Below are 25,797 nucleotides of genomic sequence, written 5' to 3'. Positions count from 1 at the left end.
GGAGTTGCTTGTATTTTGTGGCTAATTCCCTGCATTTGGAAGCATCTGCTTCTTGTCTGGTTTTGTTCTGTAATCAAGAAAATTGCTGTAGAGAGCTAGCACTTGGAAGGCACTTAGCTCCTCTATAGCCATGAGCAAGATGGCAAGGAAAATACATTGTAAATAGGTACTCAGTTAAAAAATGCACACACACATACACATAAGGCAAATAAGATATAGACTTTGTGACTTTTCCAGATACTCTGCTAAGCCTCTGTGTATCCCTATTCTGTTAAAGAAAATAACTTTCTCTGAAGGTATTAACTGTAGAAACTTTTGCCTCTCCTAGGTGGTCTATATTTTGGAAAAGAAGCATTCCCGAGCAGCTACAGGTTTCATCAAACTTCTGGCAGACAGGAACAGTGAACTCTTCAAGAGGTGTGCCATGTTCTCACCTGTGGACCACAGAGTGCCCAGGGTCTATGTGCCCTTGGCTGATTGTCCTCCAGACTTCATGACCAGGCCTGAGGGATATTCTCAGAAGCTCTTCATCTGTCGCATCGTGGACTGGAAAGAAGACAGTAACTTCGCAACAGGGTACGTGGCTGCCTCTGGAAGTAGAGATGACTGAGATTTCTAGTCAGAATTCTTGATTTCACTTAATGTAATACAAGTAATAGAGACAGAAATCTATTAACGAGACACTTGCCTTGTATCCCTCTGGTATTTATTGGATAAAGTATGATGAGATGAAGAATAGTTCATCGCTCATGGCTACAAAGTGTTAGTTTCTTCCAGTGCTTGCTTCAGTGTGCTGGCACATGCCAGCATTAACCAGCACGTGTTCTAGAGGGAACACGCACAAACACACGTGCTGAGCCTGACCAGCACAAACACCGTGGGGTGCTGGCAGCCTTCCTGTCTTTCCTCCATGTGTTTAAGAGTAGTACACAGTGTGTAGGCATTTCACTTCTGCCAGAGGAAGATGATCAGTAGCTGTGAGGCTTATCTTTAGTTTGTAAGCCTTTACTGATAAGAAGTAGAAAGAAGTCGCAGATTGTTGTGGTTTAAAAGTCACATTGCTTCAAGGAAGGATACTAGAATTCAAGAGAAGATTCATTCCCTCCTGAAGCATATGAGAAGGGTGTTGCACTCTGTGTGTTTCATCAGGCACTGTAGAGTCATTGCTGTCCAGAGTTCAAATTGCAGGCACTGCCGTGAAGGAAGAGATTTAAGCCAGGGCTACACAAATGGCCTATGCTGGGCTGGATCCAGATTGCAAGTTCATTTTGCCTCTCCATGAGGAAGACTAGTTTCCAGCATTTTCACTCTTTTCTTTGGAACAGGTGCAGTGTGCCAAGCTGTGGCTGGAGTGGCCACACTGTTTCTATTGAGTGGGTCTCAATAAGAATGGACATTGATAAATCTATTCAATTATCTTGGGGAAAACTAAGTAGTCCTGGCTTAGTTGGTGATTCTGACCTATGGCAGTACTGTGGTCAAATTTAAACAGGTGATGGGGACCTGGATGTAATCTCTGGACCATGTGCAGTAGTGGGGGTTGGGCATAAAGCCCAGCTTTGCTCTTCCCCTTGCAAAACAATTCTGATGGGGTAGCACAGGTGATATACACTATCATCACTGCAGGTTTCAGAGTCCTCAGCTCAAACTACTAGTAAAACTTAAAACTTACAGAAAACATTTTTAAGAGAAGGTATGTTGGTGCAGATCTGACACTAGACAGATCTTGAGTTTACTTGAACTAAAAGTAAACTAAACTGAAGTCCCTGTTTCCCAGAGTTTAAGTTTGTTATCAGCTGTAGCTGCTTTGTCTGCCCAGTAATATCAAGTTTCACATGTACTCCTCGAGAGCCACATGAGCCGTGAAGTCACTCAGTGTTTCCTTGTTAAACTGCAGTGCATGAACTGCAGTGGCCTCTCTTTGAGCCCCACTTAACTAGGGGCTGGCTGTGCTGTGAACTTCACTGTGACTAAGTTTCTTACTGGCAGAGATTTGCTTTGTCTTCTTTGACTCCAACTGAGAAAAAACTGGAGGGTGATTGTACTGCTTGGCTTCTTGTCATGAGCAACCCCCCTTTTCAGCAGGAACAGGGGAAATTAGGAGGATGGGTTAATATCTTTTTTATTGGCTAATGTGTGTGTCTTTACTCTGTGTTTCTGACAACATTGGATATTCTCATCTCTCTGGTTTGGTCGTTTCCAAGATGTGAAGGGTGTTGTCAGGAAAGAAAATGTCCATGATTGTCTTCATACCGTAGCTGTTTCCTCTGGGAGTCGGTTGCACTTCAGTAAGTGCCTTGTGGAGATGGGGGCACAGTACCTTGGTGACCCCTTTATTGTTTTTAGCCATAAATAATGCTCGTTTAAACATGGAAAGACAAGGAAACCTCTTGAAGGTCCCAAAAGTTTCTGTTTGCTTTTGGGCTCATTTATAAGCTTGTTTTTAAGCCATGTTGCCTTGTTTATGTGCTGTGTTGCTTGTCATGGCCTGAAGGAGGGAAAAGCAGCTGATCTGTGGCTCATTACATGCTTGGTTTTCTGAACGTTTTGGTGCACCCTGTAGTTCTGCCCACAAAATTCATAATACCTCTTTGGCAGCATCACCACCATGGTTTTGAAGGTGTCCAGACAAAGAGCCTGTAGGTCATCACCCTGCACTGTCTGCTGGAAGTGGGACAAGGGAAACTCCCTGCTCAGTTGGCAGTCATGTCCCCTGGATGCCTTGGGTGTTGCTAGGTACTCTCCATCCTGCAGCTGAACTCTCCCAGGTCATTCACCTTCCTCAGCTTTCCTTTTGCCTTGGGAAGTTCAGCACCAGGTTTCCAAGCACAGTTAATGGCACAGTCTGGTCTTCACAGTGACCACGTGTGGCTGGAGAAGTGGGATGCCCTGGCCAAGAATCTGGTGGTGGCACTGGCCACCCAGGGTGGCCACCTGCACAGGGCCGACGTGTTAGTCCCTGGAGGTCCCCTTGGGGAGGGGGTGTGTTTCTGTGTCGTGATTGCCACCTGGTGGTCACCAACCTGACACTGTCCCCTCCAAAGGCCACCCTGTCACCCCGACTGTGCTGGGAAGGAGCAGAGAGATAGTAATGGTTCCATGTCCTGCTGGTGATGCCCAGAGCGTGGGCTGCTGTGCTCTCTCCTGCATGTGAAGTGATTTTACCTTGGCAGGAAAATGCCATTGAACTGCTTCAGGTAGCAGGTAAAGCAAATTATCTCCAAAACATTCTCCTGTTCCAGATAAATATCACAAGTGCTGCGATGTACCATTATTTTCTGGGGGCATTTTTTCAGTGTTGGAGTCCAGGTTTGTTTTGAGTATTAGTCCAGACGTCTGTGCACTTTTGGATATGGTTAAGGTGGAATTGTTTTGTCCCAACGTATGATGATGGATGAGACTATTAAAAAAACCCTGTAATAGTAAAGCATGGAATCACTGACTCCCTCTGTGTCACATGGGGCTTGTGGCCATTCTAGCTCAAGGCCTTGAATATTGGTCTGTCAAGGTGACAAGATTTGTCCCAGCTTTTGCAATAAAATCAAATGCTGCAGGATGTTATTTCACTTGACACTCTTTCCAAAGCCATCCAAGTGGCTTGAGTTCTTTTCGTTTCTGGCATTTTATTCTTTTTTTTTTTTTTAATTAAAAAATGTATTTGGTGTGAGGACAAATGACCAGATACCTTGGGTAACTCACTGTAAGGCTCAAGGGAAGGTCTGATCCCCTCAACAGGGCAGTGTAGCGTCTTGCAGATGGGAGTGTCTCTCAGTAAAGCTGTGTTCCCTTGGCACAACTAATCACCCTATGGCTCTGCAGTGGGGGGTGGCCCCATCCTGTGGAAAGCACCGTCCTGTTCCTGTGCTCCCATGGTGGGTGGCCTGGCAGCTGAAGGGAGGCAGCTTCATGGTGGGGAGCAGGGCTGGACTGTGCTCCCAGGTGCTGTGGGTTCCATCACAGCTCTCTGTTTCCATGGTGCTCAGTCCTGCAGCCACCTCACCATCTCCACTGGGACCCTTGGCCTTTACCAAGCCTGTACAGCTCTGCCCGTGAGCTCCAGGCCCTGGGCCATGGGAGCAGCCAGGTGGGCTTCTTTGCTGTCACCTCTCCTGCTCCTGTAAAAGCTTCCTCAAGGAGTGGTGGCTTATGTGTGGGATGTTCTCCTGCTGCTGAAAGAAACCCTGCATGTAGGATGACTGTGAACAAGTCTGCTCCAGGAGAGACTGAGCAAAGGTGTTAAGTTCCCAATGAAAGTTATTTACTCCCATTTGGGAGCCTGCTTGGCATTATGCAATTATGCTTTGTCTCTTTGGAGCATTCTTACCATGTAACCTTTGAATACATTGGCCAGTTTCAGCTGAGTCTGGGGATTGGAGAGAACTTGAATGTTCCTAGAAATGGGTGGCCGAATAGATGTGATCAGTGTCACCATGAAGGGGGCGATGGCAGCACGAGGGTGGCTCTGCCCCAGGTGCATGTCCATGACAGGTCAGGCTCTGGTGAGCGGGCAGCTCAGAGCAGTTCAGTGATCCTACAGCTGTGGCTGATTCAAAGGAATACCCTGTGCTGCCCCAACCGTGGCATGTTCCAGTCATTGCACGCTCCCACCATGTCTGACATTAGTCCAAGGGTATTCAAGGAATTCAAGGTAATGCTCCCCCATCAACGTCACAGAAAAGAAATGTTTACGTCTGTAACCGTTATAACTTTTTTTACCTTTTGACATTTAGAAAAAACAGAGATACACGCAAGCCCAGGGTGTCACAGACGCTGTGACTCCCTGGGAGTGAACGTCTGACTGCTGCTGGGCCCTGTGCCTGTTGTTGTTTATAAGCCTCTTGAACTATTCTTGCTACCCTTGGTGGCCGTGGAGCCCCATGAGTGATTTTGCAGCCTGGCTGTTACTCCAGGGCCGTCGGTGATCCTATATGCATTACCTTTGATCACATGCTGTCCTGTCAGATTTTGCTCTGATGCAAGTCATCATTCCTGCGTGACTGTAACATGGCCCCAATTAAAGTCAGTTATACACTTTTTATTTCAAGGTACTTGGGAAATGTTCCCTGGAACACTGTAAATCAAATGTTAATTACTATTAAAAAAATATTAGTCCTATATCAGACCTCTGGGTAAACCCCTTATGGTTCGTAATCTAATTTCAGTAAACGGATCAAGAGGAACATGGGTTTCAAGACTGAGCTGGAAAGCACTCTGGCATTCAGAGGTGCTTTCCATGACTTGTCCTGCAGACGTCCAGCCGCCCTCCCGATGCACTTCCCAGCTCTGCCCTACCAAGAGAAGGGGCACCTAAGACTCAAGCTCTTGACATTTCTTCTGGGTAGGGCAATGTGTCCTCCCTTTTCCAGTTTTATTTTTTTCAGTCCATCCTTGGTGGTACTGGTGGGCCTGCAGACCCGCAGGCTCATCCTTGCTCAGTCCCAGCTCCACATTAGACGCTGGAAATGGAAATGAAGTGATGATTTCTCTGGTTTATTGTTACTGCTGAGAGAGAGGGAGATAAAACTGATGCCTCATTTATTTACATTAAAATAAGGATTAGCCTGGGACCCAGCTGCAGGAACAGAGAACTCAGCCATGGTGCCAAATGCACACGTATTTCTGCCATACAGTTTGTACATAAAATTGAAACAATGGAGGGAAATATCTTTTATCCTTGTTTTCATTTTTATTTTAAAGCTAGACGATGGGAACTCTACAATTTAGCACACCACGAAGCGCGCAATCCTTTCCAGCATATTACACAATGTGACAGGTTTATTACACAGCCCTTCCCGTTGAGAAGAGAGAGCTTTGCTCCCATAAAGAAGATGGTCTTGCTTACGCTGCGAGTTTGGGGTTTGTTCTGTGGGTTTATGGCACATTTGAAGCCTTGAGACCATCTTGCTCGTCCAAATAACAAGTGCACTGTTTTGGCCCCAATTTAGGAAAGTAATTAGTGTCTGTTCTCACTCATTGGAATCAAAGCAGAAGGATCAATATAATGATTGTGTATTTTACGCAGTGGAAAAACACTTATTAGAGTGGCTGTTTTTGTGCTGTGTTATTACCCCTCTCTTTTGTGTCATATTTTGATGGATTTGCCTTAATTTCAGTTGTAATTTTCTTAGGTCAGGAACATTATCTCTATTGACTGTAGTGTGCCATCCATCCTAATGGTAGTATATTAAAAAATAAAACATATTTTAACTCTGTACTGTAGAGCAATCTAGAGGTGAGAAAGGGGACAAGGGGGAGCCACCATGGGACATAGGTTCTCATGGGATATTTTTAACCAGCTGGGAGGGGAACAAATGTCTCTCTCCTTTGGAGACCTGGTTTGCACAATGTTCAGAGCTGAGGGCTTGTTTGACGCCAGAGCTGTCGGACAAATCTATCCTGGGGTTTGCACTGGAGCAGATGGGAACTTTCTCTAAGCATAACAGAGCAGCAGCCTCATCCACACATGTGCAGAATACTTCATGAAGGACTGTTAGCATGGGGGGACAATTTCCCCTGTTTGTGACTTGCTTCTAGGTCATTGGCTCCTCTCCAGTTAGGTCCTGGTTCAGAGGCTTCTGCTTATCCCGGAGGCGAGGGACAAACAACTACCAGGAATGCTTAGATCCTAGAAGGAGCCTGGAAAATTGTTGAAAGATGATCTGTGGGCACATCTATGTGTATGACTCCTGTAAGGAAGGCAGTAAGGGTTCTTCACACCACTGTCTTCACAGGGCATTGGTTTGCCCCGGCAGAGATGCATATCCTTTGGGATTGAGAGCAGTGTACTGAGCTCCCTGGGAGCTGTCTTTTGCGGAGCTCTCTGGGATCTGGTGTGAATCTGTTCTTCGTTTTGGGTAGTGGGCTGAGTCACCTTTTTCAGTGGTGAGAAGAGGAAGGAGAGTCTCAAGGGAACCAGCCATGTGTAAAGCTGAAGCTACCTGTGTGGAAAGCTGTGCTTTTCTTATCCCCGCTGGATGTATTTTTCTCTAAATTTGGAAAACTTTCTCACCTCTGCAAAAAACTAATAGTATAAAACATCTCCTTCAAATGAGATGCATGAAACAGCCCAGGGTACTGTCTGGTGAGTGTTTTGCATCTCCAGCAGACGTAAGTCATGTTATGGTCTGAATTCAGGGAGAAGTGAATGGGTGAAAGGGTGTATTTGAGGGCTCAGCAGTCACTCTTTGGGGACAGTAACAACATGACAGTAGTAATTAGACATTTTAAAAAGCATCTCTTTCTTTCTGCAGGCAGTTGTGCAAAAGTCTTGGGCAGGCTGGAGAGATTGAGCCGGAAACAGAAGGGATCCTGACAGAGTATGGTGTGGATTTTTCAGACTTTTCTCCTGAAGCCCTGGAATGTCTTCCCCAGAACCTGCCCTGGGTTATCTCACCGGAAGAGCTGGCCAAAAGAAGAGATTTAAGGTAACGATAAAAGGCATGGTCTGACACTCCTCCTTGGGTTGGTGCAGGGTTGTGCTGTTCTGTTTTGTTTTCATCACATTTGTAGAGGCACTGACTTTGTTACATGTACCATATTATACCTTACCTGTGCTAGAAAGCATGGAAAGAAACTACTTTTGAAAGTACCTATAAACCCAGAAGATCAGTTGCTTGGAGAACTGTTTTCTGAGGCAAAGAGGCTTTTTCTCAAAAGAACTATTGAAAACTGAAAATTTGGTGTTTGGCACCTACTCTGAAAGCTTTATGTTTTTGTCTGGAATGCATTACGTATTTTAGTGGTAGTTTTATAGCAGAGATTTTCTGAATGCCTGGCAGATCAAATTATCTTGGACATTGTTACTTTGAAACTTAAGCACAGGTAGAGACTGTCCTCTGTGTTTTCCTGTCTAGTCTCAACGTATTTCCCTGTTTTGAAGAGCTGGTGTCATGTGGAGTTTGTGATGGCTCTTGGTCAGGTTAGCAGCTGGCAAATGCAGTCTCTCCCTGCAACTCAGCAGTTCTGTGCTGTCCACCTATCTCACATTATGCATCCCTGCAACTTAGTGATGCTCCCACCAGCTTTCAGGAACTCCACAGTCTGTTGGGTGGTCAGCTCTCTGATAGTGCTGGACTACCTAAAACTAGTGGGTTTGCTACACTTAAAAGTGTCAGATTTCAGAGACATCCTTACTAGAAAAGATTTAAAGGCCAAAGAAAAATAATTTGTTCAGAACCTCACTTTGAAATAAAGGAAGGTGCAGGAAAACAAAACAATAAATGCATTATTAAGAATATATGGTGTGTTCTACTTCCACCCTTGTTTATGCTGAAGCATCCTGTCTCAGCTGCAGTGATTCATTGCCTTCTTGTGTATTGGAGAGGTGAAGCAGCCCCATGAGCCTGATTCCACAAGACACTGCAGTGGTGCAAGCACCTGCATATATGCAGCAAGCTCTTCTCTCTCTTTGTTTATCTGTGTTATTGGCATTATTATATTGACATTAGCAACTTGAGCAGATCAGGTGATAAACTGCAGCCATTTGTATCTGTACCTGCACTCCAGGTGTTACTTTGGACCTAATCCTGCTCTGGAGCCTGCAGCCTCCTGACTGCTTCGGCTTTCTGGATTTCCACTGCCATACAATGGAGTAATTTGGTGAAGAATCACACTCCTGATTGACTTGTGCTAACACTCAGATACCAGTTCCAGACTGTAGGCTTCAAGTAGCTTTCAAAAAGAAAAAAAAAAAAAAAAGAAGATACTGAATGCTGCTGTTCAGAAGTCACTGGAAAGTGCTTATTTTTATATTCTTGACTACAGTTCAGTAGCATTCTCTGTTTCTTCTGACCAAGTTCTTTTAAGCAAATAAAGAGCTTGACTTGTCTCCAGTCAGACAATTGGTTTTGGAAACGAATTCCAAGTACATTTCTTGCTTTTATTGCTGAATTATTACACTGGGACTTATCAAGGTGATAACAGTTTTGCAGTTAAGCCATTTAAATCCCTCTCTGCCCCTTCCTGACCACAGCGCACACTACAAAGTAGATTTCCTTTTGATCCTCTCGAATATAAACATTTAACAGTGAAAGTTTTTAAGACAATTATTTGAGCTGAATTTACTAATCCTTTTAATGTCAACTGCCACACTGCTGACTAACTAGTCTGTGGTCTAAACACATATGGAGATAACATGAGATTTCTAGTAATGGAAAGAAAAATACAGGTGAGTCTTCCTTGTTGTTTCCTCACAGAAAAAAGTTTATCTACCCAGAAATAAAAAGAGTTTTATTAGTAAATACAGTGTGAATTGTAGCTGAGTGAAGTCAGGCAGCTGGAGACCTCGATGCCATCTCTTCTGATCTCACCCATCAGACCTGGAGAGACTGTTCTTGACAAGATCCCAGATCTCTTGACCTTAACTTGGTATCAGGTATTAGCTTTCATATTATCACCGACAAATGCTCTGTGATCTGCAGTGTCCTGCAAAGAGCCAGTACACACAGGTGTAGACTGACATCCAGAGGAAGGCACCTGCCCCTGGGCACATGGTCTGGGTGCACGTGGGAGTTGTGCCTTGTTTTCCAGGGGAGCTCACACCATATGTGATGGCACCTGCCTCTCTGAGCACCCATCTTTGCTGTACTTTGTGCATGTTGGTCTCTCAGGCTCCCCAGATTACTGTACAGTAGTCTGAGAGTATGATATCAAATAAATTACAGTGAAATAAAAACTCATCTTTTTTCCTGAAACAACCATGTTAACACTTCTAAATAGCTCATCCTAATTCAATTTACACATTGCTCACCTGACTGAAGTAAACACATATTAAGAGTTTGGCTTAAAAATACTTCCATCTTTAGTGAATTCTCTCCAGTTCTGTAATACAGGGCTGTGGATTTTCTGGTGTCGTGCATTGAGGTTGTGGGATTTGGAACTGAGACATAAAAAAAACATTGTGTTTTTGTGTGTTTCCTCTTTCTGAGGTAACTTTTCCTGGTTTCCCTTCATCTTGGGAAGTGACCTTTTCCTCCTCAAAAGGCAAATTCTGTGTTCTGCTGACCAGTGCCCCGAGTGTGGTTGGGTCTGTGAGTCAGCGTATGGAACATGGAGCAGCGGTTCTGTGCCGGAGGTGTTTGGGAGCACGATTTTAGAAGAAAGTGAGACAATGTGTTTCACCAACTGCTAAGACTGGGCAAGAGGGAAAGATGGTTTGTCCATGCCATCTTGTAAATGTGTTCCTTGATCTTCCTGCAAGTCTTTCAGTTTTACAGGAAGCCTGTTCTTGCCATGCATATTCTGTTTGTTTAGCAACTGTGATCTCACCTACACAGCCTGTGCAGAATTGCTTCCAGGAGATCTTTTTTTTCCTCATTTCTCCAGTAATAGCTCACAAAAAAAGGTTTACATAATATTTCAACATTACTTAAGGCAGAAAAGATCCAAACCTCGTAGATGGTTTTGAAATGTTTTAGCTGATTTAACCACTTTTGCACAGTTTTGCCATGGACATCTGTTTTTTACCTGCAAGGGTTTATTTGTAAAATTAGATGAGTATTTCATGGGCACTTCCAGCTTACTTGTTTCTAAAGAACACCCAAAACTTGTAATGAAAAGCACTAGGCAAGTATTAGGTGTTGGCACTGCATCCTGCAGTTGCATTTTACAGAGAGCCTGAAGGTTCATGAAGTGTCAGGATGATGTGATTGAGGAAACTTCCCTTCCAGAGACTTTAAATGTGATAATACAGATAGGGCCAGAGTTCTCATTTTATTATTCAGGTTGACTGGAATTGGCATTTGTTTCATTAGAAGTTTGAGAAGTGTTTGGTTTCTGCTTTTAGGGAAACATTGGAGGATTACTGTCACAGAGACAAATGTTGATGGGTGCAAAGTTTCAACCATTTTCCGTTCTTTTCCAGTGTTACAACATGTAATTTTCATTTCCTTGTTTGCTTTGCTTTGCACAGTGTTTCAGTGGTGTGGGACAAAATATAGCCCTTGAAGAGAAGAGAGGTCAGGGCAAAGAAGGAAATACAAATTTCAGAGATAGTTGCAGGAGCTGGGGGCTGGAGGAGGAGGCGGCCGTTTGAAGAGGTGTAGCCAGGAATCTAAGAAACCCAAAAGCTATTTCTAAGACTCATTCCAAATGTTTCTAATTTCATTCATATCTTTTTGTTTCCTTTACTGCTTAACTGGGACAAGAAACTAAAGCCAGGAAAGTCCAATCATAGTGGGAAACAAAAACCTAAATATTGGAGAGAGAAAAAAGGCTGTTCTTTGCAAAGCAGTTCTGCCTTTTGCTTGTCTCCCATTGTTGGTGTTACTGTGGAAAATATATAACATCACTCTTTTGGAAAGTGTTAAAACCTGTTCAAGTAGAGATGGTTTATATAGTTTAACATGGAAGAACTAGAGGATATCTATTTCTTTACCATTTGCCTAATAATAAGTGAGCCTGTTGACCTCTGCTGGACTATTACAAATGTGAAACTTGGCACTCAAAATTGCTTGCTCTAAATTTTCCAGTTGCTTTCTCTTTTTCCATTTGATGTCATTCTGCCAACTAGTGATTTTATTATTATAAACAGGACATTGTATTCACTTTTAAGAAGAAATATGAAGCTGAAGGTAAAATTACAAACTGCAGTTTCTCAGCTGGCAAAATACAAAACAATGAGCTAAAAATACTGAGCAGAGAAAGGGTGCTGTAGCAGGGAACTCTGAAATATCTACAAGATGGATGTGTTCTGTGGAGCAGAAACTGACTGATTTCAGCTGAGCAGGGCTGAGCTCCTAAGAATCACCAAATGGTTCAGGCTGGAAAGCCACTCTGGAGATCATCTACTCCAACCCTTTGCTCAAACCAGGGTCAACCTAGAGCAGGCTGCTTGGGGCTGTATCCATTTGGGGTTCGGCTATCTCAGAAAATGAAGATTCCCCAACCCTCTGAGGAACACGTTCTAGGGTTCAGAAAAATGTGTGTGTTTTTCACCTTTAAGTAGAATCTCCTGTGCTTTGTGTCCATTGCCTCTTGTCCTGTTGCTGAATACTACTGGAAATTGTCTGGCTCTGTCTTCTTTACTGCCTCCCATCAGGTGTATTTTCACATCGGAAAGATCTCCCTGCCTGAACCTTCTCTTCTCAAAGCTGAACAGTCCCAGCTCTCTCAGCCTCTCATTGGATGCTCTGATTCCTTAATCGTTGTTAAGGCCCTTCAGCAAAGTTGCACCAGTGTGCTGATGTCTTCCTGGTACTGGGAAGCCCAGAACTGGACACTGCACTCCAACTGTGGTCTCATCAGTGCCAAGTAGAGGGGAAGGATTGAAGGAACACATCATTTGGCCTTCTGGCAGCACTTCCCAATGCAGCCCAGGAGGCTGTTGCTCAACTGTCCTACAATGACATGTTGGTTCATGTTTAGTTTGTCCATCAGTACCCCAGGTCCCTTTCTGCCAAGCTGCTTTCCAGCTGGTTGTTCCCCACCCAGGACTGGTGCACAAGTTGCTCCCCATGTGCAGGACTCTCTTTTTCTCTTTGAGCTTCATGAGATTCCCATCAGCCCATTCCTCTGCCCAGGTCCCTCTGAAAGGCAGTGTGACTGTCCGTTCCTCCCACAAGGCTGAAAGGCCTGGAGGGCAGCAGACCAGGGACAGCAAGGATCCACTGCATTGGCAGGAGACAATTAATGCTGACTTGCTTCCCTTGCAGGGCAGAGTTAATGAACTTTGCTCTTGGCAGACAAAGCGCTCGAATGCAATGAAGCTCTCAGTTAAAATTTGCATCTCGGTATTTCAGCATGTGACCTCAGTTGCAACTGATCCAAGTTATTGAAGGCCAAATTGTAATTTTTGACTGCCCGTTCAGAAATGTGGCATCCTTTCTTTGGTTGATAAGGGAAGAAGAGCAGAGGTGCTCTGCTGTGTGCCTGTGCCTGCTGGTGAGGAAAGCTCTGTAGCACTGTTGGTACCTGCACTGCAGTTCTGCCCACTTTGTTTCCTTCTCCTGGAGTGTTACAGCTGGTAACAGGGATTAGCAGTGAGTACAGTAAGGGTTTGTCAGCATGGCCTTTGCTGTAGGTGCCCGAGGAGATTATTGGCTGATAAAATTAGAGGTGATGGTAAAAATGTCAGCCTTGGACTGTGCCAGGGTGTTAGAGGAAAGCAGTCAGCCTCTGAAACAGATGTCTTTTCAAGGCAGGTGAACAACTTGAGTTAGAAATGAGTGCAAGTCAGATAAAACATCATTAAACAGCTTGTTTCCTGGAGATTTTCCACTACAAAAAGCTAGAGTTAAGTAGAGCAAGCCTTACTCAGCTATAATAGGATATGTAAAAATGCTCTGATTTCTTATGGAAACTGAGAAATGACTTGTTTAGCACACGTATAAGCAATATTGCTGCAGAACTGAATGTTATCTTGGTGTGGAGTGGAGACACAAACAGGGCCTGATTATAATCTCTGCCCTCTCACTGAGCTGTTCTGTGACTAATTAAATGTTCTCCATAGAGAGATACATGGCATACAAGGGATTACTGAGTGGTGTCAAAGTATATCAGATCCAGTCCCGCTATAACAGGATTGATTCCAGAATGTGGTGATGATGACTGTACCTGCTCTGGGTACTTCTGCTGTCCAGGCAATCTGGGGAACTCTACTTTTCTTGGACTGATGAGGAGCTCATATTAGCTCCATTCTCTCCCATTAGCTGAGTAAGTAAAACTCTTGAGTAAATATGGTGCTGCTATCAGAATAATGTGATTCAGTTCCTTGCTTCCAGTTGGTTTCTTTGGGTCTTCCTCTCTGTTTTCATAACATTTTCTATTGCACTATAGCTACAGCAATTGTGGTGACACTGGTTTGTGCAAAATGATACATGACCTGCACTCTCAGAGATTGTTGTTACCAGTGGCTGGTGTACACAGACACGTGAGAAACTTCACCTGTGTTTTTCCATACAGGAAGGTGCGTGTGACCACTGGAAGTGCAACTTCAAGCAGAATTGTTGGTGTGTAGTTGGACAGGATTATTGCTTTCTGATCTTGTAGGCCATCACACCTAAGCTCGCTTTGTTAAGAATCTGCTTAGTTGTGGAAAACAGTAATGACTTTTGTGCCTAGGTTGTTATACATGCTGTTGTGTTCCTGCCTGGATGAAGAGAGAATGGAGAGAATAACAGAGGGAGATGAGGATAAAATGTTAAATAAATTTGAGAATGTGTCTGTTTCTTGCTAGATTCCACTGGATCACAAGATGGGGTTTTGATGAGCAGAAGTGTCGAGTCCAACTCCTAGGTGAATGGCTTGTACAGGGACTGAACCCACAACCTTGGCATTAGTAGCACCATGTTCTAACTGACTGAGCTGGTCGTTACAAGGAGCAGTATTTTCCTCATGGCTCCACTCGAATGAAGTGACATGAAGCATGCTTTGAGCTGTCCATCTGTCCTCAAGTTTTTTGGTGATTGGATCGTTGTTACCAGGTTATTCTCAGATCCTTACTCTGTAAAAAAAAAAGCAAAACAACCAACCCATAAATCATAATATAGGTGGCACACATGCAGGTTGTGTGAGACACAGTTGTCCTGGAGATATCACAGCATGGATTAGCAGTGGGACAGTCTGGAAAAGACTAACAAAAATATTCTGGGAGATAAGGGATTGATTTACAAGGAAGGATTAACTGTTCAATGTGTATTTGCCAAAACTGAAACTAGGAGTTTGTGAAAGATATAGTGGTTGATAGTTAAAAATATGTGGACCAAAATGAAAAAGTGAGAATCATTTACGGTGGTGGGAGGATAGAAAGGCGTGTTACGAGGACAAGTAAGGTGAAGCAAAGAGGAAACCTTTCCTGTCCAACCCAAAATAGAATGCAGTGTAGACTGCTAAAGAAAGTATTGGAAACGCCATCACTAAAGATGCTTAATACCATCCTGGAGAAAGTCCTTGCAAATGTATTGTCAAGAGTAGCCCCGCTCTGACCTATGGGGGTTGGATGACCTAATGTCTCTTCTCTGTGCATCTATGATTAAGGTATTTTATATAATGCAAGTGCATTTTCAATTACACTCTGCCTTCTTGCGTGGGATAGTGGAGGTGCAGAGAACTCATTATATTTGTGGCACAATTACAGCATGACTTGTGGGAAATACTGCTGGTACTTGGTCTCCCAGAGACTGTGATCTCCTTTATATATATGTATTGGCTGTTCAAGCCATATAGGTATGTTACAAGACTGCAGTGCTCTTTTTTCCATCTTCCCCCTTCCTTGGAGGCCATAAATATGGAGGAAATCTTAAAGGATAAATAGAAGGAATAATTGATTCTGGTTCAGCAATCCAGTGCACAGGCCTTGGTGAAAATGGTGAAGTTTGTTGTTGTAGATGTGTAATACATCAGGAGTCATTGTCGGCTGCTCTCTTGGACCAAGGTCTATTTTCTGAACCAGAACAGGACATTAGCTAAAACATAAACACAGAGAAATTAAAAAGAACAGTACTGGCTAGATGGGCTTTCAATGCATTTTATGCTGTACTGGATTTTTGTGAGGCTTTTAACATGCAGTGTTTGGAGGGGGTAGTTTTTACTTCCAATTATTTTATAATTTTGGTTCATTTTGAAATTTATGCACCATGCCAAAAGAGTTTTGTGATATGTTAAGTATCTTTGTTAGTGTGTTACAGGGCATTCAGAGTGCCATCAGAGATTTGTCAGGGTACTTCTGTTGCAGGCATATTTTTAAAATATATTCCTTTTAAGAGGCTGTCTTGGAAGCAGCCACTCTTGGGTTTTAACTAAAATCTGCCAGCATCAACTGTGACAAATGTGGTAGACACTACATGTAATAGATGTCTTTAGGAGTGGAATGTTGAAGTCTCTAAAATGTTCAGGCACTGATTGGTCTCTGAAATTTCTCTTGGAGAAAGAGTACTTCATCCCATTTAAATGATGAATATTGGCAGAATTGGTCCCATGCTTATTGGCACTTTATAACAAACCTGCACAGACACCGTGGTTGAGCTGGGTTTTCTTGTGATTGAAGAACAAGATTGATTTTTGTGGTTGCCATAACAATTGGATTGTTGTGTGAAAAAATGTTAGTAGCATTCACTGGAGTGAGTTGACAGCTCTAGAATGCCTGTTCCCAAATTAAAACAACTGTTTCCAGCTCTGAGAAATGGTCTCTTTAACTTTAGCAAGATGAAGCTCAGCAGGGTCTTAGAAATGACCTGAAGAGCTTAAAGATTCTAAAAGTGCCTTTTATGCTTAATTTTAAAATGCCAGCTTTGAGCTGGAGTTAATAAGGGCAAACCAGGAGGCTGAGCTTTCACTCCCACCAGGCTATTGTATGTACTCACGAAGTGGAGAGGACAGGACAATCTAAGGAGTCCCTAGAAGAATGTAAATGCACTGCCAGTGTCTAGACATGCAGTCACTCGTACTGTAAATGTCTTACCACTGACATAGTCAAGTTTAAAGAAGACTTGCACTGCTGAAACTTTAATAAACAAAAAGATGGTCATTACTGTCTCACCTCCAGCTGCAGCAATCTGGGCTTTGGAAAAGGCTCATGCTTCTGCAAAAGATTCAGCTTGGTCCTTCAGGATCCATTGGATGACTGGAGGGACTGTGGGCCATGAGCACCGAGCCTGGGGCAGGGCAGGATGTCAACGTGTGGGTAGCCACTGAGTGTCTTGAGTCTTCAGCTGTACAGTGTTTGAGTGCTGGAATTCCAGACAGCAGGTTTCAGTCCCCTTTTCCAGGCTAGTGGATGCTGTGGCTTCTGGTGTGTTCTTTGTTCTCTTTTGTTGTTGTTTTGGATGTGCTGGTCTTCGTGAATGACCAATAAACATCTCAGGAGACTGCTTCAGTCTGCAAGTTAGCCATGGGAGGGAGTCCAGATGGGGAGGTGAATAAGGTCATTAGGTCCAGACACCTTAATTCTATCAGCTTCCTAAGAGAGAGAAGGGGAGAGGGACGTGGTGATCTCTTCTTCCTGGTTACAGGATGTGTGGGAAAGGTTCAAAGCTGCACCAAGGGAAGTTTAAACTGGATATTAGGAGCATTTCCTTCCAGAGAGGGTGGTTAAACACTGTAACAGGTCTCCTAGAGAGGTGGTCAATGCCCCAAGCTTGTCAGTGTTTAAGAGATGCCTGGACAATGTCTTTAAAAGCATACTTGAACTTGGTCAGCCCTGAACTGGTCAGGCAGTTGGACCAGGTGATCATTGTTGGTCCCTTCCAACCGAAATATTTCTATTCTATTCCATTTAATTCCCTTTCCTTCCATTTCAGCTTCTGTCTCTGGGTTTCTTGTTCGAAGACTTTTGGTGGATCCCTTCTCAGCCTATTTCTTTTGTGCTCTGATTTTCTTGCTAAGGCATCCAGCTCTCTCTTTCTCTCTTATGAGACTTGGCAGCCTAAATTCTGCCCACAGCTTCATCCCTGAGCAGTCCTAGTTCAGGGAAATGGCAAAGCTGGGGCTTCAGCCCAAGTGACTTGAGTTGGTGGTGGCTGCAGCCAGGACCAGGAGTGGTGATCTGTGGCACACAGGAGCATGGACATGGGTTTGCTGCCCGGCTGACTTTTGCTCACAGTGCCTGGGATGAAGTTCCTCCATCCTTTGCTTTCCCTGATTCCTGAATAGCTGGGTCATACTTGCTTCTGCCTCCTGCAAATGGTTGCATCAGCTGGTAAGGACAACATCTTGCTTCATGAAGTGTTTTCTGATGCTCTTGTGGGTACATGCAGTTCTCTGGACTGATCTTTCATGGTTGTTGGCATTTATTAGTGGTGAAAATCTGGGCTCCACTGGCAAGTTGACTCATCTGTGTGCTGCTGGCTGGGAAGACCATGAGTTGTTTCAGGAGGATCTTGACGGTGCTGCTTTGTCTACTGTGTACAAACTGGTGCTTTTCTCTATCAGCAACACCAAGCTGCTTTTACAGAAAATCACATTGGCAACACCCAAACTTTGCTCAACCACCAGCCATGCCAGAAACTTGCCCTCTAATACAGTCTGGCTTACAATTGCAATGCTTCATCTTGATCCAAATACCTTCCATTCAAACGAAGAAAGAGCCCTGACCACTGGTACTTGTAATTTCCTTGTGCCATAGGTGTTCATATTCTATCATTAACTCATTTGTTGAATTCTGAACAGATATCTGGCAAAAATTTATGCATTGTACCAAACCTTGAGGCACCAGCTGTACAGTATTTTCTCTGCTGATTCTTGTGCATACCTTTGCATAGATGTATGTATTTGCACAAAGAAAAACAAACTGCTGTTGCGATCCTGTGATCTGTGAACGTTATAATTACAATGACGGTAATTCCAGCTCACCAACAAACTACTTATCTTACCTCTACTGCTGCACTAGCCATTTATTTTAAGGCCTGTTAAAGGTAAAAAGACTAACTGCTCTGCAGACATGCTTGTCTGCTTTAATTAGTCTTCCTGAAGCTGTGCAAAGAGCAACTGCACTTAATTATCTTTCCTTAAATTAGGATTGATATACCAGCCTGTGTATGTTGACACCATCGTTACTGTCTAATAAACTAAGTGCTCTATCCTGCAATTTTTTTTCCCAGGTGGTTGATTTGCAGGGTGGCAGAGTCAGCTTTAGTAGTGCCCTTGTCATTGTCTCAGGGCTGGAGGTGGCTGGGTCAGCGCTGCCAGCGGCTGGCAGGGTCTGGGCAGTCTGTGTGGCTCGTGCTTTCCTGGCTCTTGCTTGCCAGGTCCACCATGCTCAGTGCAAGTCGTTCCCCTGATCCTCCCAGACTCTTGCAAGCATTGCCTTGCTCTGGTGCTCGAAACCTCTGGCCACAAGGAGGAGGGAGGAAAGATTTTATTCTTCCATTGACAGAAACTCCATGCCAGAGCAAGTCCACCTCTGCAAACCTGCATTAAACATCTGTTTTGCATGAAGAGCGTCCTGTAAAAAGTGGAAGTTTCCACACTGAAATTTTTGTTTTCGATCAGTGCTGGGGGTTTCTTAAAGGCACACGTTTATCTCTAGTCCTTTCCAGCATGAAGACCAGAAAATCTTTTAACTCTGTGTGTCTCTATCTCCTAAAGGTTTCCTTTAACCAAATTGTATGTTATGTTGGAACAAGTGGACTTGGATCATCTCATTACTTTTACAAAGTATGTTTTGACAATTTGAAATGAATAAACCAGACTTTTATTAGGTGTGATGACAATGAGAGATGGTTGCTTCGGGATCTTCAAAGAAGGGGGAGAGGGGGATGATCAAGCTTCTTAACCCACAAGATCACCTTGGTGGCCCTCCAGAAGCTGGAGACAGCTGCCAGTTTGTATATACCTGTGGTCAATGCAAATGTGCAAGTATGCAGCCATGGGTGTAAGCGACGTCTTTGTTAGCAAGTGCATAAAAAGTTCTATTTCTTGTGGTTGAATCATACAAACCACTGCAGGTTGGTCTTGTTATTGGTTACAGTCAGAAATGTGGTCTGATCTCTCTGAGATCCCTTGTGCCACAGCCCTTGGGGTATTGCACAACCAGACAGTTTGGTCAGGGGAGGAATTCGAATGGCTCCTTCCTCTTCACAGGGCCCCATAGCTGAGAGCAATGCTATTTCTTCACCCAGATGTTTTTTGTCAGCTGCCTCCAGGGTCCTCCCTGGGGTGTGTACAGGGGTGGCTGGTGTGGGTGCCAAGGGAGGGGACAGCTTGCAGAGCAGCAGGCAGGGTGCACTGCCCGCACCCAGCCTTTCCTCCCCTTGCTTCTCATTGCCTTGCCTGATTTTCTGGAATGAGAGATGGCTCTCTGCAGTGTCCTGAAGATAAAAGTGATACCACTGGGCCCAGAGAAAAAGCAGGAGATAGCTGAGAACATGCCTTCCTTGGAGACCTTGCCCTGGAGGAGCACATATGTGGGGTGCTGCCCTTGGGCTCAGCGTTGCCGTCCCATCACTCAGTGGATCGTTTGCTTTTTCACATGCCAGCCCTGGTTCCTGTAGCCATCTGAAACTTCTCCAGTAATAGAAACTGAAAAACCAGAAATATAATTAATCACACTTTATAATGCAGTTACTGGTGAGCGTAATTCACTTAGAAAACTTCAGTGAGGTGTTCGCCTGTGTGCCAGGATTATCTCACTGCTGTGAACTTTGAACTCTGCTTGCAGATCAGCTTCTCTTTTCCCACTGACTACCTGGCCATGGGCTCTGCAACATTTCTGCAGCATCTTTGTGCCAGGGAGTATAATTCGTTGTTTTACTTGCTCAGTTACTTTCTTACCTCACCTTGCAGTCTGTGCCCGTAATAAACTGCCTGTGACAAGCTACAGGTTCAAGTCCCTTGAGTAGTTTTAAAGGAGAAGCAGATCTGAGCCCGGTGGTTAAACATATGTCTTGGCTGGTGAGAAATGCTAAATCAGAATTTGTCTGGACCCCTCTTCAGCTTTGCATCTGTCAATTTAAGTATCTCAGATGGCTGTGAACTGTCCGTGCCTGCTGTTAACCTGCTGAGAGGCTGCTCAGAGCCCAACCAGCTTGTCCTGAAGGGCAGCAGGCTGAGCACAAAGCACTGCCCAGGGAGCCTGGAGCTGCCCCACCGGCCCCACGGTTTGAGTTCTCTGAACTGGGGCCACCACTGGCCTCTGCAATACACTTGACCAGTCAAATACATCTCAGCAAAGCGGCCAGTTAGTTGCCACCATTGTTTAAATGTGTTCTGAATTTGGCACCTCTGTATTTCTGCTCTGTTCTTTCCAGGGCAGGCTGCAAATGTGCACTTTGTTGAAACCAATCTGTTAATTTTTAAACTGCCTGGAGCCACGATTCGCAATGGGTGGCAGATGCTTGTGGTAGCAGGCCCTGAACATCTGGAATAAGCTATCTATTCCCCTGACACAGGAACCCACATTCTCTTTGAAGAAGCTCTTAACCTTTTTCTTGCTAACTTGTCAGATAAAGTAAGCCATTCGTGTCCATTCAGTTGACTCTTTTAAATGAAGTAACTTAAAGATTTACTGCATGTGGCTGGGGGGACTTTATGCCCTGTGCATCAGTGGGACTCTGTGTAAATACATGCAGGCTGGCACACATGCATGTCCCCATACTGCTTGTATTATAGGAGTGTCTATCTGCATATGCACATCTCCCTAAAGAGAGCTGCATAGTACCTTGGAGTGGAATTTTAAGGAATATATATTTATGGAAGTAAGGTTGTTTGCAAACTTTTAAAAATTGGTTGATTTCCAGTGCTGGATAGCTAGCCAGCAACAGATCAAAGCCCCGGTGTAGTTGAAAGATTTTATATCTTTCAGTGTCACAGTTTCTTAATTTGTTTAGATGCATGCAAAGGATCAGAAACTAACGTGCATCTGGGGATTAAGGCAGCTTTGCTATCCAATCTGAAAGCCAGTATATTCCAAAAGATTTTCAAAGTCTCGAAAGGCAGTGAAGTGCTTTACTGATTTTTATGTCTTTGAAAATCTCTGTTTAGTGTGCCTGGTGGAATTATATAAATGCATGCTGCCAGCTGTCTGACACCAGCAGATACCACCCAAAGCATTTAAGTACTGAAGTGGTAGGTCTGTGAAGTTGGGGACATTGCTCTCACTGTGAGAGCACCCATACAAAAAGACTAAGACTTGCTAATTCCATATGACACTTGCTCTTTAAAAAAATTGCTTTAATTTTTTCCCCTCCCACGTCTCCTACCCCAGGAGTATAACAGTGGTTATGCTGTAAGAAAAATAATACATGTTTGCATTATACATCTCTAGGAGGGAGTTGCCATTGTGATATGAGTCTCTGTTACAAAGAGAAGAAAAGCAACAGTCTGATCTCTTCCTTGGCAGCCTCAGCCTATGCCATTGTGCTCAGAGATCTTTTAACTAGGGAGGGGCTGAACTTATTCTAAAGGTTAAGATAAAGACAGAATAAACCAGCAAACCCATTCCTTTACTGCCTTTGCTGCTCTTCAGCTCCAGTCCCACATTCACAGTGCTTGGGTGAACTCTGCTGCAGTCCAGGGGTCTGGCCAAGAAGTTGCTGTAGGGCAGCCTGGGATGAAGGGAGGCCCTGAAGCAGGAATTTAGGAAGTTTTATTTGTTGAGTGCTTCAGATTTTGGGTCTCACTGGTGCCAGACTCTGCTCTATTGAACGTGATGGTTTCTGAGTCAGATGCTTTACTTGTCTCATCCGTGTGGCCCTAGACTGTATCTGTGGTCCTACTGTTCCTGCCACCCACTGCTACAGGACATACATGTAAGCCTTCCAGAGCAGGGCTGCATGTTCCAGATGCCACCTAGTACAGCACATCTGAAAGGATGTTCAGCTTTTCCTGAGCACCAAGTTGATTTGTAAGATCTAATGAGCTGATTTGGAGTTCGCCCTTTCTGTAACTTTCATGGTGTTTCCTATGGAACCTGCTTTTCCCTTTGGTGCAGGATTGGCAGTGTAGGTGTTATAAAGTACTGCACCTCTTGGGTGTCTTTACTGTGACCAAAACTCTCTCTCAATTTTGTCACCATTCAGCTTGGTGTACATTTTTCAGTGCCTCTGCTCCATGCTAGCTGTGCTTGTGGAGAGTCAGATGCTGTGATACCTACTCTGCTGCATGGAGATGGGGGTTATTTGTGTTCCATTTAACTTTGCAATTAAGAACAATCTATTTTTAGTCTAGCTGCAAGGCATCAGGACTTTTTCCTGCTTGTTTCTTTGTAGTGAACTTGATGGGCTAAATTGTTTAGCTTTTGTGGAGGAATATCTGTAATGAAATGAAAGCTGCTATGAGCAAGCAGTTAAACCAAAAAGAAAAATGAAAAAATACCCAAGGAGATTCAGTTGTCTAAATACTTCTTTTTTTTTAGTACATTACATTTAGACTTCAGATGAGATTGGAAGATGTTTCAACAGAGTCTTCTGAAAACATGGTTGTTATTGTCTGGATATCTGTGATGGGCTCTGTGTTTTGATACCTTCTTCATGACTGGGAGATAAATTTTCCTTTTCTTCTTTTTTCTTTGGATAGGAAAGAATGCATTTTCACCATCGACCCATCAACTGCCAGAGATCTTGATGATGCTTTGTCCTGTAAACAACTCCCTGACGGTATGAGATCTATTTTACAAAATACTTCTAGTGTTTGTATTCAGCTGTAGACACATTTGTATCTATAATTTGTCCTGAGGTATTCTTTACCAAATATAAGCAGAGTAATAAACTAATTTTTCTCTTGTTGTTTTAATTGCTTGTTTTCAGAAATCGTAGAGCAGACATCTTCAAGCTGCACTCAGTCTTGGTGGCAGAAAATGCAGAGCCACAGTGTTTTACATAAACAGAGCTGTAATTTGATTTGTCAGATCTCAGCTGTCTTTTGTCATTATGGGAGTTACAGCTGAATAGCTAATGCACCAGTCCTGCAGACTGAAGTCTGGGGAAACTTTGACCTTGTATACGCAGTCTGTGGATAAAGGATCCAGTTTTTTTAAGGTCACTGCCTGGATTGTTTTTTGGTGTTTATGGGATGCTGGGAATTGTCAGACGAGCACAATGTGCCTTATAAGTTGTGTTTTTCTTCTCATTCCCTTTTGAGCTTTCTCTTCTGCCTTATTTGTACTTTTACTATGCCGTAAGCCAACAGAACAGAAAGTAAAGCTCCAGAAGCCAAGTCTTGATGATTCTGACCAAAGGAACTTCTCTCTTGTAAGCTTACTTTGCCATCCCAGTTCTGCTCATTTAGTCTGAATATTGCATGATTAGATTAGCCTATCCACCACTAATAATGAAGATAAAGTGATTTTTTTTGGTGTGGGCTTAGTTTTTCTTGCTCTTTCTTATCACTGCAAGATGATGATATCAAAGACATCATTTCCTTTTTTTGGGTTGGTTTCATTCTTTGTGATGTGGCCAATGAATTGTCATGTCATTTAGGCGCAGGTACAGAGTACTATTACAGTGCTATAAAACTGATAAAAAAGCAGAGGTGAAAGAAAATTTGAAGCCTATAAAATTAATTGTGCTGTACAATAGCAGTTTTGAGGCAAGATTAAGGAAAAATTGCCATTTAGTTTCACAGAAAATGTAAACAGTCTTCTTGAGAGATCTTAAGCTGAACTCTGTTCTCTCTCTTTCCTTTTTGTCATCTGAATTACTGTAGGTTTATGACAGTGTTGTGATCCCACAGGTCCTCGATCTAAAGTGTTGAAACTCTGGCTTCTGAGCCTTTACTGCTCACATATGCGTGGGTTTTAGATGCTGCAGGAACCATTCACTGAGCTGGTTTGTGGTGCATACATCTGCATTTTTCTTTCATCCATAAGCCATTTGGAGAAAACATTCAAGGAAAATACCAGTTCGAACAAGAATTCTTCTTTCCCAGAAAGTCTGCAAATCCACTGCAGAGCTGCCACTCATAACTGGGGCTTGTGGATATATCTGCTGATCAGGGATGTGGCCACCCTTGAAGTCTGCCTTGCCTTTCCAACCCTGACAGAGGAGAAGATCCAAGAGACAGAAAAGTGAATGCATCCGCTGGGGGCTGTCCCATCCCAAAGGCCTTTGGTAACCCCCACGTTTCAATTTTCATGAACCATTAGGTGGGAGCCTGCTCCAGCAGCCCTTTGTGTGCCAGATCTCTGTCTTTTGGCTGGAGCTGTAGGTCCTTGTTTCACCCTGGTCTCTCGGTGAGAAGATGCTCTGAGCTGGAGCCTTCCTTAAGAGTGACCTTATCTATGCCTGTCCTGGGCATTGTGTGCTCAGCCTCTCCTTTTAGCTTGTGATCTGCTGTGAGAGTGGTGCCCACACTCACAGAATTTCATATGGCAAATTTCACAGGATATTCTGAGTTGGAAGGGACCCATAGGGATCATCGAGTTCAACTCTTAAGTGAATGGCCCGCACGGGGGTCGCAGCCATGACCTTGGTGTTATTAGCACCGTGCTCTAATCTCACTTCATCACTGTCTCAGCCTTCAGCTAAGGGAAGTCACTCCCTGGAAAAGCCATTTTGTTGAATCCTAGGGATCAGGTTTTAAATCAGCATGGAAAGAACCGACATGGAAATACCCTTTCAGTTCTTTTGAAATCTCTGGTGTTTATTCTGAAGAGACCTTGTGGCTCAGATCCATTCAGGAGGGAGCTGAGGAGCGGAGTGGGAGTGACTGCAGGGAGCACATCTGCATCCTTGGAGCAGGCATGGTGACTGGCTGACTGGCTCCCTGAGCAGGCACAGGAAGGAAATCTCAGCACTGTATCTATGCTTTGGTGTTTTTTTAAAACTTGAAAAATCTCTGAAGCAGAGTTGTGCAGTCCAGTAGCTGGAACCATCTCCATTTTTACGGCTCCTGATGTCACACAAAGAGATGCCTGTAGAGTCTTTTACTGAACATGAGTAGTAAAAACAACTAAGAACTGATGGACTCTTGTCCTTTATCCTCTCAGTGTGCTGCTATTTGAGGCACAAACTTGATGCAGCATTTTATGGACCTTCTTCTCTGCCCACTGTGGTTCAGTATTGAAATGCTGAATTCCAAAGGTTAAATTTTTCGAATACTTCCTGATCCGAAGAACCCAATAAAAACATTATTTTGCAAGCCTCCTATAAGGGATATCTGTTTCACATGCAGTTGGCAATATAAGCTGTATTTTGTGCCCATTTTTAAGATGTCACCTTAGAGATACAACCGCAGAGCTTGTTGTCCAAGAGACGAGGTGTTGGATCCTCAGCCAGGGTACGAGCATCCAAAACCAGTGCTGGGGGTCCTTTGGGGTCACTTCTTTGTGTTCTCTTGCTTGCAAAGTTACGACTGTTCCCAACTCTTCGGTGTTTAGGAGAGCCCCTGTGGGAACCTCAATCATGTGCTTAATAGAAACTTTTGACA

At 43.8% G+C, this 25,797-nt stretch overlaps 1 protein-coding gene across 4 annotated transcripts in view; it reads left to right on the top strand.

The window, feature by feature from the left end:
- The window catches only part of DIS3L2 (DIS3 like 3'-5' exoribonuclease 2), a 183,488-nt gene that overhangs the window by 70,691 nt on the left and 87,000 nt on the right, over positions 1-25,797 (top strand). For all 4 annotated transcript variants that reach the window (XM_017810780.1, XM_017810782.1, XM_017810783.1 and 1 more), the window contains 3 exons: positions 329-576; positions 7,251-7,424; positions 22,948-23,027. In XM_017810780.1, coding sequence (XP_017666269.1) covers positions 329-576; positions 7,251-7,424; positions 22,948-23,027 — 502 coding nt within the window. The remainder of the gene's footprint in view (positions 1-328; positions 577-7,250; positions 7,425-22,947; positions 23,028-25,797) is intronic.

Source organism: Lepidothrix coronata, unplaced genomic scaffold, assembly GCF_001604755.1.
Source record: "Lepidothrix coronata isolate B3197 unplaced genomic scaffold, Lepidothrix_coronata-1.0 Scaffold29, whole genome shotgun sequence".
Taxonomy (NCBI): Eukaryota; Metazoa; Chordata; class Aves; order Passeriformes; family Pipridae; genus Lepidothrix; species Lepidothrix coronata.
The sequence above is the reverse complement of the archived record's forward strand: the minus strand, read 5'-3'. Positions and strand labels throughout refer to the sequence as shown.